At 35.6% G+C, this 13,725-nt stretch overlaps 1 protein-coding gene and 1 pseudogene across 1 annotated transcript; both read right to left on the bottom strand.

Moving 5' to 3' along the window:
- Positions 1-640: 640 nt before the first annotated feature.
- On the bottom strand, positions 641-1,519 carry LOC125136727 (olfactory receptor 4F3/4F16/4F29-like; annotated as a pseudogene).
- Positions 1,520-11,665: 10,146 nt separating this feature from the next.
- Positions 11,666-12,612, bottom strand: LOC125136726 (olfactory receptor 4F3/4F16/4F29-like). Its single transcript, XM_047797521.1, is given in 2 exon segments — positions 11,666-12,003; positions 12,006-12,612. Coding segments are annotated over 2 exon segments (945 nt in total).
- Positions 12,613-13,725: the final 1,113 nt, after the last annotated feature.

Below are 13,725 nucleotides of genomic sequence, written 5' to 3'. Positions count from 1 at the left end.
AGTCAAGTTAAGTTGAATTCCTCCTACATTAGGGTAGATTGGGAAAGATTTGTTCCTGTTCCGAAAGCCTCAAAGAAACATTCCCTTGTAGTTATTTATAAAAACAACTTTTTATAGATATTATCACTTAGGAATTTAGGCTCAAGATTATTATAATCTCTGGGTTTGCAAATACTTTCTATGTAAGTCTCTCTTTCAAAAGTGAATGTCTCTGCCTCCTATGTGAAAGAAAAAATGGAGTAAATATCAGTGTATAATTAAGCCAAGGTAGTACAAACAAGAGCTTTTTTGAAAGGTTGATCATCAGTAATGACCACTGATAAAAAAAACAAGGACAATTACAATACAGTCATCACTTAAGAGACGTTCTGGGGAGTTCCTTTTGTGGTGCAGCAGAAACAAATGAGGTTGCATGTACAAACCCTGGCCTCACTCAGTGGGTTAAGGATCCAGCATTGCCTTGAGCTGTGGTGTAGGTCACAGATGAGGCTCAGATCTGGTGTTGCTATGACTGTGGTGTAGGCTGGCAGCTGTAACTCAGAATAGACCCCTAGCGTGAGAACCTCCATATGCCATGGGTATGGCCCTAAAAACCAAAAAAAGAAAAAAAAAAGAGAGACATTCTGTAACTGACTAGGTGTCAGCGTACTCTCCTCATTGCCACCTTCATTTCTTGATTCCTGAATGTATAAATGAAAGGATCCAAGAAAGAGGTGAGAACGGCATCAAAGATGGCCAAAAACTTATCCAGGTGTGTGGAGGGAAAAGGCCACATATAGAAAAATATCAAAGGACCAAAGAGCAGGACTACCACAGTAATGTGAGCCAAAAGTGTGGATAGAGCCTTGGTTGAACCTGCTGAAGAGTGTTTCTGAACAGTTAGAATGATGACAATGCAGGAAATGATCAAAATGAAGAAGGAGCCAATAGAGGAATCCACAGTTGGCATAGACCATGAACTCTAGTTGATCTGTGTCTATGCAGTCAAGTTTGATGAGCTGAGGAAGGTCACATTAAAAGCTATCCAACACATTAGGCCCACAGAAGGGTAAGTTTACCACAAAAGCCAGTTGAACTGTGGAGTGGGTAAGGCCAATTATCCAGGCAGCCACTAAAAAGAAGATGCATATTTTTGGGCTCATGATGGTTGGATAATGGAGAGGCTTACATAAGGTAACATATCTGTCAAAGGCCATGCCTATGAGCAGCACCATTTCCACAAAACCCAAAACATGGATGAAGAAGATTTGACTGACGCAGCTATTAAAGGAGATGACTTTCTCCTTCCTGAAAATGTCATAAATCATCCCAGGAGTAAAGACAGAAGAAACTCCCAGGTCTGTGAATGAGAGATTGGCCAACAGAAAATACATGGGGGAGTGTAAGGTGAAGGTCAGAAGTCCCCATGAGCAAAATAAGGGAGTTTCCCATCATGCTTTCCATGTAAAATGTGGAGGAGAACACAAAGAAGCTGGATCTCCCATGAATTAGGGAGTCCCAGGAACACAAACTCTGACATCCAGACTCATTTGCTTCATACATTGGTTTTGTAGGCAATTGCTACCTGAAGGAAGATGATAGGAGAAAATTTAAAATATAATAATTATGTTAATAAATTGGAATAGAAGTCAATTATGAATGCTTATTTCTACTTTTGCATGAAAAGTGACCTCACAGTCTTTGCAATGTGATCACACAGAAAAATTAGTGGCAGTCATATGGAGCTATTCTCTATCACCAACTTGTCTCTGCATTTAAGACCCTCTAATTCCTTTCAGGTTGGATGTCATAATCATACAAATGAGATACAAGATGGTCAATAAGAAGAATAAGAATTCAACCCTAAACCTTTGATTTTGGGTTCAAAACTAATATGATCTGGCCCAAGATACATAGGACTAATCACTACTGTGATCTCTTCCAAGCCTATAAACCTTCACCTGGCCCCACCTGTGGGAATATACTCACCTTCAATATTTCTTCCTTCCTTTCTCTCTTTCTTTCTTTCTTTCTTTTTTTTTTTTTTTTTTGAAGGGCTGCACTTGCGGCATATGGACATTCCCAGGCTAGGGGCTGAATTGGAGCTGTAGCTGCAGCCTACACCATAGTCACAGGAACACAGGATCTGAGCCATGTCTGTGACCCACACCACAACTCGTAGCAATGCCCCATCCTTAACCCACTGAGTGAGGCCAGGGATGGACCCTGCGTCCTCATGGATGCTAGTCGGATTCGTTTCTGCTGAGCCATGACAGGAACTCCTCACCGGCAATATTACTTAGGTGCTTACCACATCTACAAAGCCTTGATTTATTATTACTAGCATTTATTTTCCTATCCTTTGTGCTATTGTGAACCAATTTCTAACTCAGGAATTATAACTCATTCATATTTGTACTCCTTGAAGCAGAGAAAAAGTGGTCCACACCAAGAGGTGAAGGCCCATGAAGCAATAACAGATGGTTAATAGTTTGCATCATATTTGGTACAGACTTTGTGAAGTGTAAGAAACTTCTCCAACAATTTGATATTGCAGTGACACTGAGGTTTCTGATCTTGTATTTTACCAAAGTCCAATTCATAGTCCATGAAAGAGTAGAATGAAAGAAAAACATCTTATGCTTTGACCCAGTTAATTTGAGGAAACACTGCCTTTGCATACTTAGCATGCAGTATGAAAAGCTTAGAATTATGAAATGCTTACTGTAGTGTGGAAACCATTTTGTACAATTCTCTATATAAGAAATTATCACATTATCCTGTAATTAGTTACTCTTATTTAGAGATACTTCACTTTAGCAAAAGGAATATGGGTTTTAGATTTAGACTACTAACTACAAACAACATGATCTTGGGCAATTTACTTAAACTCTTGAGCTTCAGTACATTTATATATGAAATTGTAATAAGTAAAATAATTGATCTGTCTTAATCATAGGTTATAGTAAGTATTCAGTAAATGTTATGTTCATTTCTATTTATTTCACTTCCTCTAACAAACAACACACAACACGTGAGATATAATGAATACATAAATAAGAAAATAAATGCTATTGGAGTTCCCACTGTGGCTCAACTGAAATCAAACCGACTAGTTCCATGAGGATGCTGACCTTGCTCAGTGGGTGAAGGATCTGGCATTGCCACGAGCTGTGGTGTAGGTCCCAGTCACAGCTCAGATTTGGCATTGCTGTGGCTGCAGCATAGGTCAACAGCTAAGGTTCCAATTTAACCCTTAGCCCGAGATATTCTGTATGGCACAAGCATGGCCCTAAAAACAAAGAATTAAAATTAGAATTGAAAAAAGGAAAAAGAAAATAAATACTATTGATCAATAGGGATCATCTAACTTCCATGTCAGAAAATATATTTCAATGTATAATTAGGATGAATATAATATTCACATTTTCTTAGTGGTAAAAATTAAACTATCTTCTTGTATAAGTTCAACTGATTTGCTCTCAAGGAATCTGTATTTATTAGCAGTACTTGCCACAAATATCATTTACTATTTGTTTAGTTTCTCCTTTCCAACTAGGCATCAAGCCCCATAAAATTTAGGGCTACTTCTATCTTCTTTAATCCAGTGAATCAAAAATTTAGAATCATGAATAAATATTGGCTGAATGCTTGAATAAAATGTAGAGTTGACCTTTGTACAACATAGATTTGAACTCTCTGAGTCCATGAATATGTGTTTTTTTCAATAAATATACAAAATATGCATATTAGAAATATAAAAATTTGAATAAGAAAGCTATATAAGAACTTCATAGTAATAATTTTCCCTGGGGAGGGCAAGAGGAATCCTATAGGATGAGTAAAATTAATTTTATTTGTAATGATTTACTGACAAAAACTGTGATAAAAATAACAAGTGCTCATTTAAAAATATTGAACATTGCCAATCACATAGTTTGGGGTAATTTTTAAATGGGTGAAATATGTCGATTTCTTTTTCAATTTAATGTATCTGCCATGTATCTAACCTTTTCTTTTTCAGTGCCCCTATTTTTATCAGTTCTCACTAGACCTACTGTGAAACCTCATCAGGAAACTCTCCTTTAACATTTTTTTTTTTTTTGCTGTTCCAACAAAAATCCAACAGCTTTCAAAACAGACTCAATCATAGTGTTCAATGAGTCCTATTCTGATTCCACATCAACCTCAAACTACTAAGAGAATAATCAAAGCTGAAGAATTCAATAACTGAAATAAAATATAATAGAGGGAATCAACAGAGGATTGAATTATACAGAACAGATAAGTAATCTGTAAGATGGAGTGGTGAGTCACCCAGTCAGAATGGATTAAAAAAAGAATTTTTGAAGAACAATGCTAGTTTAAGACAACTCTGAGACAACATCAAATATAGTAACATTCAACTTATAGGTGTCCAAGAAGGAGAAGTGAGAGAAGACAAAGAACTTCTTTGAAGAAATAATAGCTGAAAACTTCCCTACCCTGGGAAAGGAGACAGACAACTAGGTAAAGGAAGCACAGAGAGTCCCAAAAAAAGATCAACTCCAAGAACCCCCATCAAGATATATTATAATTAAAGTGGCAAAAGTTAAAGAGCGAATCTTATAGCAGCAAGAGAGAAACAACTGATCATATAGAAGGGAAACCCTGTAAGAACACAAGCTAATTTATCAGCAGGAACATTACAGGCCAGAAGGAAGTAATGGAAGGATATATTTAAAAATGCTAAAGAGAAAAAATGTAATAAACACAGCTTTCTATAAATCATAGCAATATTGCTTTGCATCTGGCTTCTAAAGCAAAGGAAACACAAGAAAAAATAAACAAAAAGTATCTAATGATTAAACTTAAAAGTTTTTTCCCAGCAAAGGAAAATTTCAACAAAATGAAAAGATAACCTACTGATTGGAGAAAATATTTGCAAATGATATGACCAATAAGAGGTTAATATCCATAATATATAAATAGTTCATACAATTCAATATCAATAAAAACAACCTTTTTAAAAAATGGGTAGAAGACCTGTTTAAACACTTTTTCAAAGAAGACATTCAGAAGACCAATAGGCACATGAAAATATGCTCAACATCATCAGTCATAAGAGAACTGCAAATTAAAACCACGATGAGATATCACCTTGTATCTGTCAGAATGACTATCATCAAAAAGTCTACAAATAACAGGAGGTTCTGTCATGGTGCAGTGGTTAATGAATCTGACTAGGAACCATGAGGTTGCAGGTTTGATCCCTGGCTTCACTCAGTGGGTTAAGTCTTTTCTCCAAGTCCATGATTTTCTTTTCTGAGGAGATATTCATTTGTGCTGGATATTAGATTCCAGTTATAAGTGATATCATATGGTATTTGTCTTTGTCTTTCTGGCTCATTTCACTCAGTATGAGAGTCTCTAGTTCCATCCATGTTGCTGCAAATGGCATGATGCCATTCTTTTTTATGGCTGAGTAGTATTCCATTGTGTATATATGCCACTTCTTCTGAATCCAATCCTCTGTCGATGGACATTTGGGTTGTTTCCATGTCCTGGCTATTGTGAATAGTGCTGCAATGAACATGCGGGTGCATGTGTCTCTTTTAAGTAGAGTTTCATCTGGATATATGCCCAAGAGTGGGATTGTGGAGTCATATGGAAGTTCTATGTATAGGATTCTAAACTGTTCTCCACAGTGGCTGTACCAGTTTACATTCCCACCAACAGTGCAGGAGGGTTCCCTTTTCTCCACAGCCCCTCTAGCACTTGCTATTTGTGGACTTATGAATGATGGCCATTCTGACTGGTGTGAGGTGGTATCTCATGGTAGTTTTGATTTGCATTTCTCTTATAATCAGCGATGTTGAGCATTTTTTCATGTGTTTGCTAGCCATCTGTATATCTTCTTTGGAGAAATATCTATTCAGGTCTTTTGCCCATTTTTCCATTGATTGATTGGCTTTTTTGTTGTTGGGTTGTAGAAGTTGTTTATATATTCTAGAGATTAAACCCTTGTCGGTTGCATCATTTGAAAGTATTTTCTCCCATTCTGTCAGTTGTCTTTTTGTTTTCTTTTTGGTTTCCTTTGCCATGCAAAAGCTTTTCAAGAAATACTGCAAAGCCACAGTCATCAAAACAGTGTGGTACTGGTATCAAAACAGACAGACAGACCAATGGAACAGAAGAGAGAACCCGGAAATAAACCCTGACACCTATGGTCAATTAATCTTGGACAAGGGAGGCAAGAACATAAAATGGGGAAAAGAAAGTCTATTCAGCAAGCATTGCTGGGAAACCTGGACAGCTGCATGCCAAGCAATGAAACTAGAACACACCCTCACACCATGCACCAAAATAAACTCAAAATGGCTGAAAGACTTAAATGTAAGACAGGACACCATCAAACTCCTAGAAGAAAACATAGGGAAAAAACTCTCTGACATCAACCTCATGAATATTTTCTCAGGTCAGTCTCCCAAAGCAATAGAAATTAGAGCAAAAATAAACCAATGGGACCTAATCAAACTGATATATAGATATATTTCTATCTGTCTATCTCTCTATCCCTCTATCTATCTATCTATCTATCTATCTATCTATCTATCTATCATTCTGTCTATCTATCTACATGCTTGTTTTAAGTTGCTGGTCTCAATTTCAAATGCATTTCCAATATTCTGCATTTGTACTCTCCTTTTTTCATGACTGCTGGTTTTGATATTTGTGTGTGGATGATTTCCTACTTTTACATATTTGTCTTCACTGAGTCACCCATGTGGTGTATTCAAATATGACACTAAAATCATCATCAAATTACAAGGAAGAGAACAAAAAAAAGAGATAGGAATAAAAAAGAACTACCAACCCCCCTCCAAACAATTAATAAAGTGATAGCATGTGTATAAGTATTAATAATTACTTTAAATGTAAATGGACTAATACTCCAAGTAAAAGACATAGAGTGGCTGAATGGATACAAAAACAAGACTCATAAGTATTCCCTATAATAGTTACTACAGATCAAAAGACACACAGAAACTAAAAGTGAGAGGAAGGAAAAAGGTATTCTATGTAAATGGCAATGAAAAAAACAAGCCAAGATCACAGAAGTTACATCAGACAACATAGAGTTTACTCAAACAATATGAGATAAAGAGGGACATTACATAATGATCCAGGAAACAATCCAAGAAGATGTAACAATTTAAATATACATGAACCCAACATAAGAGGACCTAAATATTTTAAAATATATATATTAAAGACATAAATGGAGAAATTGACAGTAACATATAAAGAGTAGAGAATTTTAACTCCCCACTTACATCAATGGACAGATCATCCAGACAGAAAATCCGTAAGGGAACACGGGTCTTATATGACATATTAAAGCAAATAAAATTAATACATACATATTGTATTTTTGGTTTGTTCTATATTCACACATGTATATATAGAACATTCCATCTAAAAGCAGTAGAATACACATTATTTTCAACTGCACATGGAACATTATCCAGGATAGAACACATATTAGTAAAATACCTTGAAACAAATCTAACTTAGGAGATAAAATACCAGTACTTGGAAAACTGTAAGACATTGATAAAAGTAACTGAAGATGAAATAATCAGATGGATAGATATATTGTTTTAATGGGTTGCATGAATTAATATTGTTAAAATGAGCATACTACCTAAGGCAATCCACAGAATCAATGCAATCCCTATCAAAATAAGTGGGTTCTCTTAATTCAAGAGCTAATATGTTCTATGGGCCTATTGCATGTTTCATACACAAACAAATTTTAAAATAAAAAGCTTCATGGACAAAAGAAAAATAAATTTCTAAAGTTGATAACTGAGCTTCAGCCCAATTATGGTACAGGTTAGAATCATGCCACTACTGAAATCAAAAGATACGGAGGCCATTTACAGACCAAATTAATTAATTAATTAATTATTTTCAATATATAAAGATTCTTTTATTATAGCTGGTTTAGAGTGTTCTGTCAATTTTCTCCTGTAAAGTATGGTGACACAGTTACACATACATGTATCGATTCTTTTTTCTCACATTATCATGCTCCATCATTAGTGACTTGATACAGTTCCCAGTGACATACAGTGGGATCTCATTGCTTATCAGTTCCAAAGGCAATAGTCTGCCTCACTAGAATGAATATGTCATAAAAACACTCCCTACAAATAAAAGTCCAGGACCATTTGGTTCACAGGAAAATTCTACCAAACATACAAAGAGGAACTTCAACTTATCCTCCTTAAACTTTTTCAAAAGGTTGAAGATGAAAGAACACTCCCAAAGACATATGATGCCACCATCACCCTAATTCCAAAACCAGACAAAGATACCACAAAAAAAGAAAACTATAGGCCAAATTAATTTAATCTTAGAAACTTATTCCACCAAAACTTGATTGCAAGCAGCTTCCAATCTTGCTATTCTATCATTACTAAATTAATAAATACTGAACATATGATTTTCTTTATGAATCATGTTTTTAACTTCTTGAAAATTATAATATGAAGATTTTTAAGGCACATCAAAATATCTGAGTGGACACCTTCTGGAACCAATAAACTGTGCTTCCTAAGCAGTGCCCTTCATGGGACATTTAAGCCCAGGCATGTCTCTTCTCAGTTTCCATACTGAATCCTAAATAACAGTAAACTTTACCTTCACTGCCACTCCAACCTCTGTTTTGCTTTTGTGCTTTGGTAATTTTTTTTAGTCTGTTGATTTGTTTGTTTCTGGGTCTTTGGACAAGTTTGGTTTGGATCCTGATAAATGATTCCACACTGGTGGCAAAAGAGATTATGAATTTAGATTCATAATATGGCCTTTTGGTAACCTCTGCTGGGGCAGTGAGTGTCTGTCATGGCATGAATTGTATCCCCTCAAAATTCATTTGCTGAAGTCCAACCCCCAATACTTCAAAATGTGACCTCATTTGGCAATAAGGTCATCACAGGTATAATGAGTTAAGAGAAGGTAATTAGGATTAGCCCTCCTCCAAACTACCGGTATGCTTTTAAAAGGAGGAAATTGGGGCACAGAGACAAATACACATAGAGGGAAGATGATGTGAAGAGATATAGGAGAAGACAGTCATGTATAAACCAAGGGAAGAGAAGTGGAAGTGATCCTTCCTTCACATTCCTCAGAAGGGTTGTTTTTGAACACTTTTATTTTGAACTTCTGAATGTGTGACAGGGATTTCTGTGTGTGAAAAAAATCCAGTTTGTACATCATACTTTGTTATATCAGCTCTAGAAAACTAGTGCAGGACCTACTGTCTATCAATGAGAAATGGTGGAGAATTTTATTTGCTAGTTTTTTTTTAATCTATTTGTATAAGAATATGTCTCATTTCTATTGGAAGTAGAAAGTTCTTTAAGATCCAATGTCTGTATGTATCTCTGCTTTTGCTGTCTTGGTGAATCTGATTCTAGTTTTGATCTGTTGGTGAGTGGGTAAAATTGATCCTAAAAGCTTTATGTGTGGCCATGTTTCTGTATTTGAAACACATTATTCTTACTGGACAAACAGGAAATATTTTCATGTTTGTTTATGAAAAAACATCAAGGAAATAGTGATAACTCTTATACAAAGCATTTAAAAATAAATAGGTTCTATAAGAATCAGTTTGTAAAGATTAATAGATGCTGCAATCAATCTAATAAAATTCATATTCCAAAAACTTTTAACTGATTTTACTATTTTAAATGAGGTAGCTTTTACTAGAAAAAAATTCTCATAGTAATTACTAGCTAAAAGCATTTTTACATGATCAAACTCACATAATCAAAGTATGTTCTTGGATAATTCAGACTGATTTGATAATATTTTTATAAATATTACCCCTGAGTTTACTGTATAGTCTATACAACAAACATCTAAAATTAGAAAAAAATGAAACTATGTGATCAACAAATTTGAATTATACTTTGAAGCATTCTGTAATGTATTTACTTATATTTAGCTTTTAATATCCTTAGTGACTTTAAGACCTTAGTTTAGTGTCAAATTAATGGATATTCCCTGAACGATTTTTAAATAAGATTGAACATTGAAACAAACATTGCCAAGGGTGTGTGTGTGTATGACTTTGTGTATATCTTTATAGAGTATCTACATTTTTTAATCAAGTTAGTGAACACATTCATTTTTGCTACTTTAAGAATAATATTTACTGCCTATAAGAAAGTGTGAGTAGAATATATGTCATTGTTGAGGGTTATATTTTGAGTTTATGAGCTTAGTGGCTTACTGAAATGATTGTATATGACAGTCAATCCTGAATTATTCACCTTCGGGAATCCTCAGTAAAATGGAAACTAGTATTAAAATCATAATTAATATGGGTAACTGAGACTGTATAAGAAGTAATATGACCAAAAATACTTCCAACTATGCAAGTAATAGAATGTGGTTTTGTTTATCAAGGGGGATAAATGGAACATTTATCTCTAGATAAAGTATTATCCTGGTGTAAATTAGGATAATAAAAGACAAAATTGAATGGATAGAGATGGTATGGTTTTCAAGCAGCAACTTCTATTTGCTTTCATTATATATATGGCATACAGTTATTTTAGGCTATTTATTCTTCTCTTAATTAGAGGCAATAAATGTTATTATCCATCTTCTGTGTAATTTTCTTAGCATAGATTCTATAGCTGACAAAGTCACTTGTAAACCAAAGTTTGTAATTGAAGAAGAAATAAAATATTTTTTTTCCAAAATAAATAATATTACGTAAAACTTTTTTCCAATTCCTTATGAAGCTGGGCTGTGGTACACACTGCAATAAATACAGTACTCCATAGTGTGGGTTTTAGTCAAAAATATGAAACCCACTTTTGTAAGTGACCCTACACTTGGCATGCAATTATTCTCCTCTCACTCACAGACTATTGCTCAACTCTTGTGATCAAAAGGAGGAGGAATAATAGGACCAGAGGGAAGAGAAGGAAGATAGTGTGAGAAAGGAGAAGGAAAGAGGGAAACATTTTTCTAGCCCAGAAAGCATAAGCAATGGAAGAAAAATGAAGAGAAAGAATTAGAAAGAAAAGGGGAATGAAATTTTAATTGGCTTGAGAAGTATAATTCTAATCAGAGAGAAAAACTCTGGTGTTTCCCAGTTTTTAAATTCAAGAACAGCTCCCGTGGCTTCTACCAAGATGTGTATGCCCACTGTGGTCTGACATGCATGGTCTCAAAGATTCTGCCCTCCTTGTACAGTCCTGGAAGAGTCCCAAAGGAGGGTGGAATGTGGCAGGCTGCAGCTACAACAGGAACATTCAGTTTAAACTTCACTAAGCAAACCTCCTGTTAGGTACTGATGGGAGTTCCTGACTGTGAAGCAGACTTCTATGAAGAGAGAGATGTTCTCCCTGTTCTGACAGCCCTAAAGAAGTATTGTATTTGTAATAATTACTTCATAAAATATTATTCCTTTGGAATCAAAGCTCAATATTACTATAACCTTTGATTAGAAATATTTCATATGTAACTCTTTTTCTCTTTTCAGAAGTTAATGCCCCATCCCATCCTAAGTGAAAGACTAAATAAACTCTACATCACTGTGTATAATAAAATCAAAGCAGGCTGAAGAAAAGATTTTCCCTGAGATTGCCTTTAATAATGAACATCAGTAAGCAACAAGAGCTCTTCATAATATAGGAATCACTTTTAAGAGATCTTCGTGTAACTCATGTACTAGCTTTCTGCATACTCTCCTCATTGCTGTTTTCATTTCTTGATTCCTGAATGTGTAAATGAAAGGATTTAAGAAAGGATTGAAAACTGAATCAAAGACGGCCAAAAACTTATCCAGGTGTATGGAGGGAGATGGCCATGTACAGAGAAATATCAAAGGACCAAAGGCCAAGACTACCACAGTGATGTGAGCTGACAGTGTGGGCAGAGCCTTGGAGGAACCTGCTGAAGAGTGTTTCTGAACAGTGAGAATGATGACAATATAGGAAATGATCAGAATGATGAAGGAGCCACAGGGATGAGTCCACTATTGGCTGTGGCCATGGATTCTAGCTGGTAAGTGTCTGTGCAGGCAAGTTTGATGAACCAAGGAAGGTCACAGTAAAAGCTGTCCAACACATTAGGCCCAAAGAAGGGTAAGTTTACCACAGAAGCCAGTGGAACCGTGGAGTGGATAAGGCCAGTCATCCAGGAGATACACATTCTTGGGCTCATGATGGTTAGATAATGGAGAGGTTTACATACGGCAACATATCTGTCAAAGGCCATGGTGATAAGCACTACTACCTCCACACCACCAATGACGTGGATGAAGAAGATCTGAGCAATGCAGCCACTGAAGGAGATGACTTTACATTTCCTGAAAAGGTCATAAATCATCTTGGGAGAAGTGACAGAAGAAACTCCCATGTCAATGAAGGAGAGGTTGGCCAACAGAAAGTACATGGGCAAGTGTAAGTGAGGGTCGGAAGTCACAGTGAGCAAAATGAGGGAGTTTCCCATCATGCTTGCCACGTAAAATGTGGAGATGAACACAAAGAGGAGAAGTTGTATTTCCCAGGAGATGGTGAGTCCCAGGAACACAAACTCTGACACCACAGAATGATTTGCTCCATCCATGGGCTTTGTTAATATTGCTACCTGATGGAAGACAATAGGAAAAATATAAATTATGATAATTATTTCAATGAATTTGGAGGGGAGAGATGAAAGTTACGAAAGCCTATTTCCAGTAGGCTATTAGTATTAAAAGTGGCCTAATATGTTTATGGACTCTAAAAGTGTTTACACATAGAAATGAGTGGCTCTTATATAGAGTTGTTCTTATCAGTGTCTTGTCTCTGTCTTTATGAACCTCTGCTTCTTCCCATCATTGGTGCCCTGTAACTCAGGAGAAACAAAATAGTCAACCAGAGTAATATAAAGTCATCCTCAAACTTTTTGATTTTTGAATCAGATCTAGCATGATTTGACCTTAGTCACATCAAAATAATAATCACTATTGAAAAATCTTTCAAGCCTATAATCTTCATCCAGAGTAGGGCCTTTTTCCTCCTTCCCAGTTCCTACCTCCTGGAACATATTCATCTTCAATATTATTTAAATGTTGACCACATCTATGAAGTCTTGCTTTATGACTACTAGAATTTAATTTATATTACCACCATAACCACCAGGTTTTCTATGCATTTAAAAACACTCTGCTTCTTCCCAGTGTAGATGCTATGATGTTTTTCAAAAGATACAAGATTGATCAACAGAGGTAACAGAAATCAACCTGAAATTAATATGGCCTGTCTCCGGTCACACAAACTCTTCATCAATTCTCAACACTTTCATCAACTTTCAAGACTACAAGCCTTATTTTGGCAAATGACCCATCCTACTGACTCCCTATCTCTTGAAAACACTTGTCTTCTAGGTTTATTAACAATTTGAGGTCTTGCTTTATACTACCAACATATATTTTTTAGGATTTCTTGTATTTTAGCAAACTGAGTAATGTTCTAATTCATCTGGGAGACTATAAGCTTCTCGAAGGCAGGGATTGTGACTTATTCATATTAGGAGTTCCTGAAGCCATGAAAAATGGTCCATACAGAGGTGCAGGTCCATTAACTGTCTGTCACCAGTTTACATCATGTTAGGTGCAGAAACTGAGAGTAAGTATTTAGAAATTTCTCCAGAAATTTCACATCACGGCAAAACCCAAGCATATGATTTCATGTTTTC

Source organism: Phacochoerus africanus, chromosome 9 (assembly GCF_016906955.1).
Source record: "Phacochoerus africanus isolate WHEZ1 chromosome 9, ROS_Pafr_v1, whole genome shotgun sequence".
In the NCBI taxonomy this organism is placed as follows: Eukaryota; Metazoa; Chordata; class Mammalia; order Artiodactyla; family Suidae; genus Phacochoerus; species Phacochoerus africanus.
This window is presented reverse-complemented; position numbering and strand designations above follow the sequence as displayed.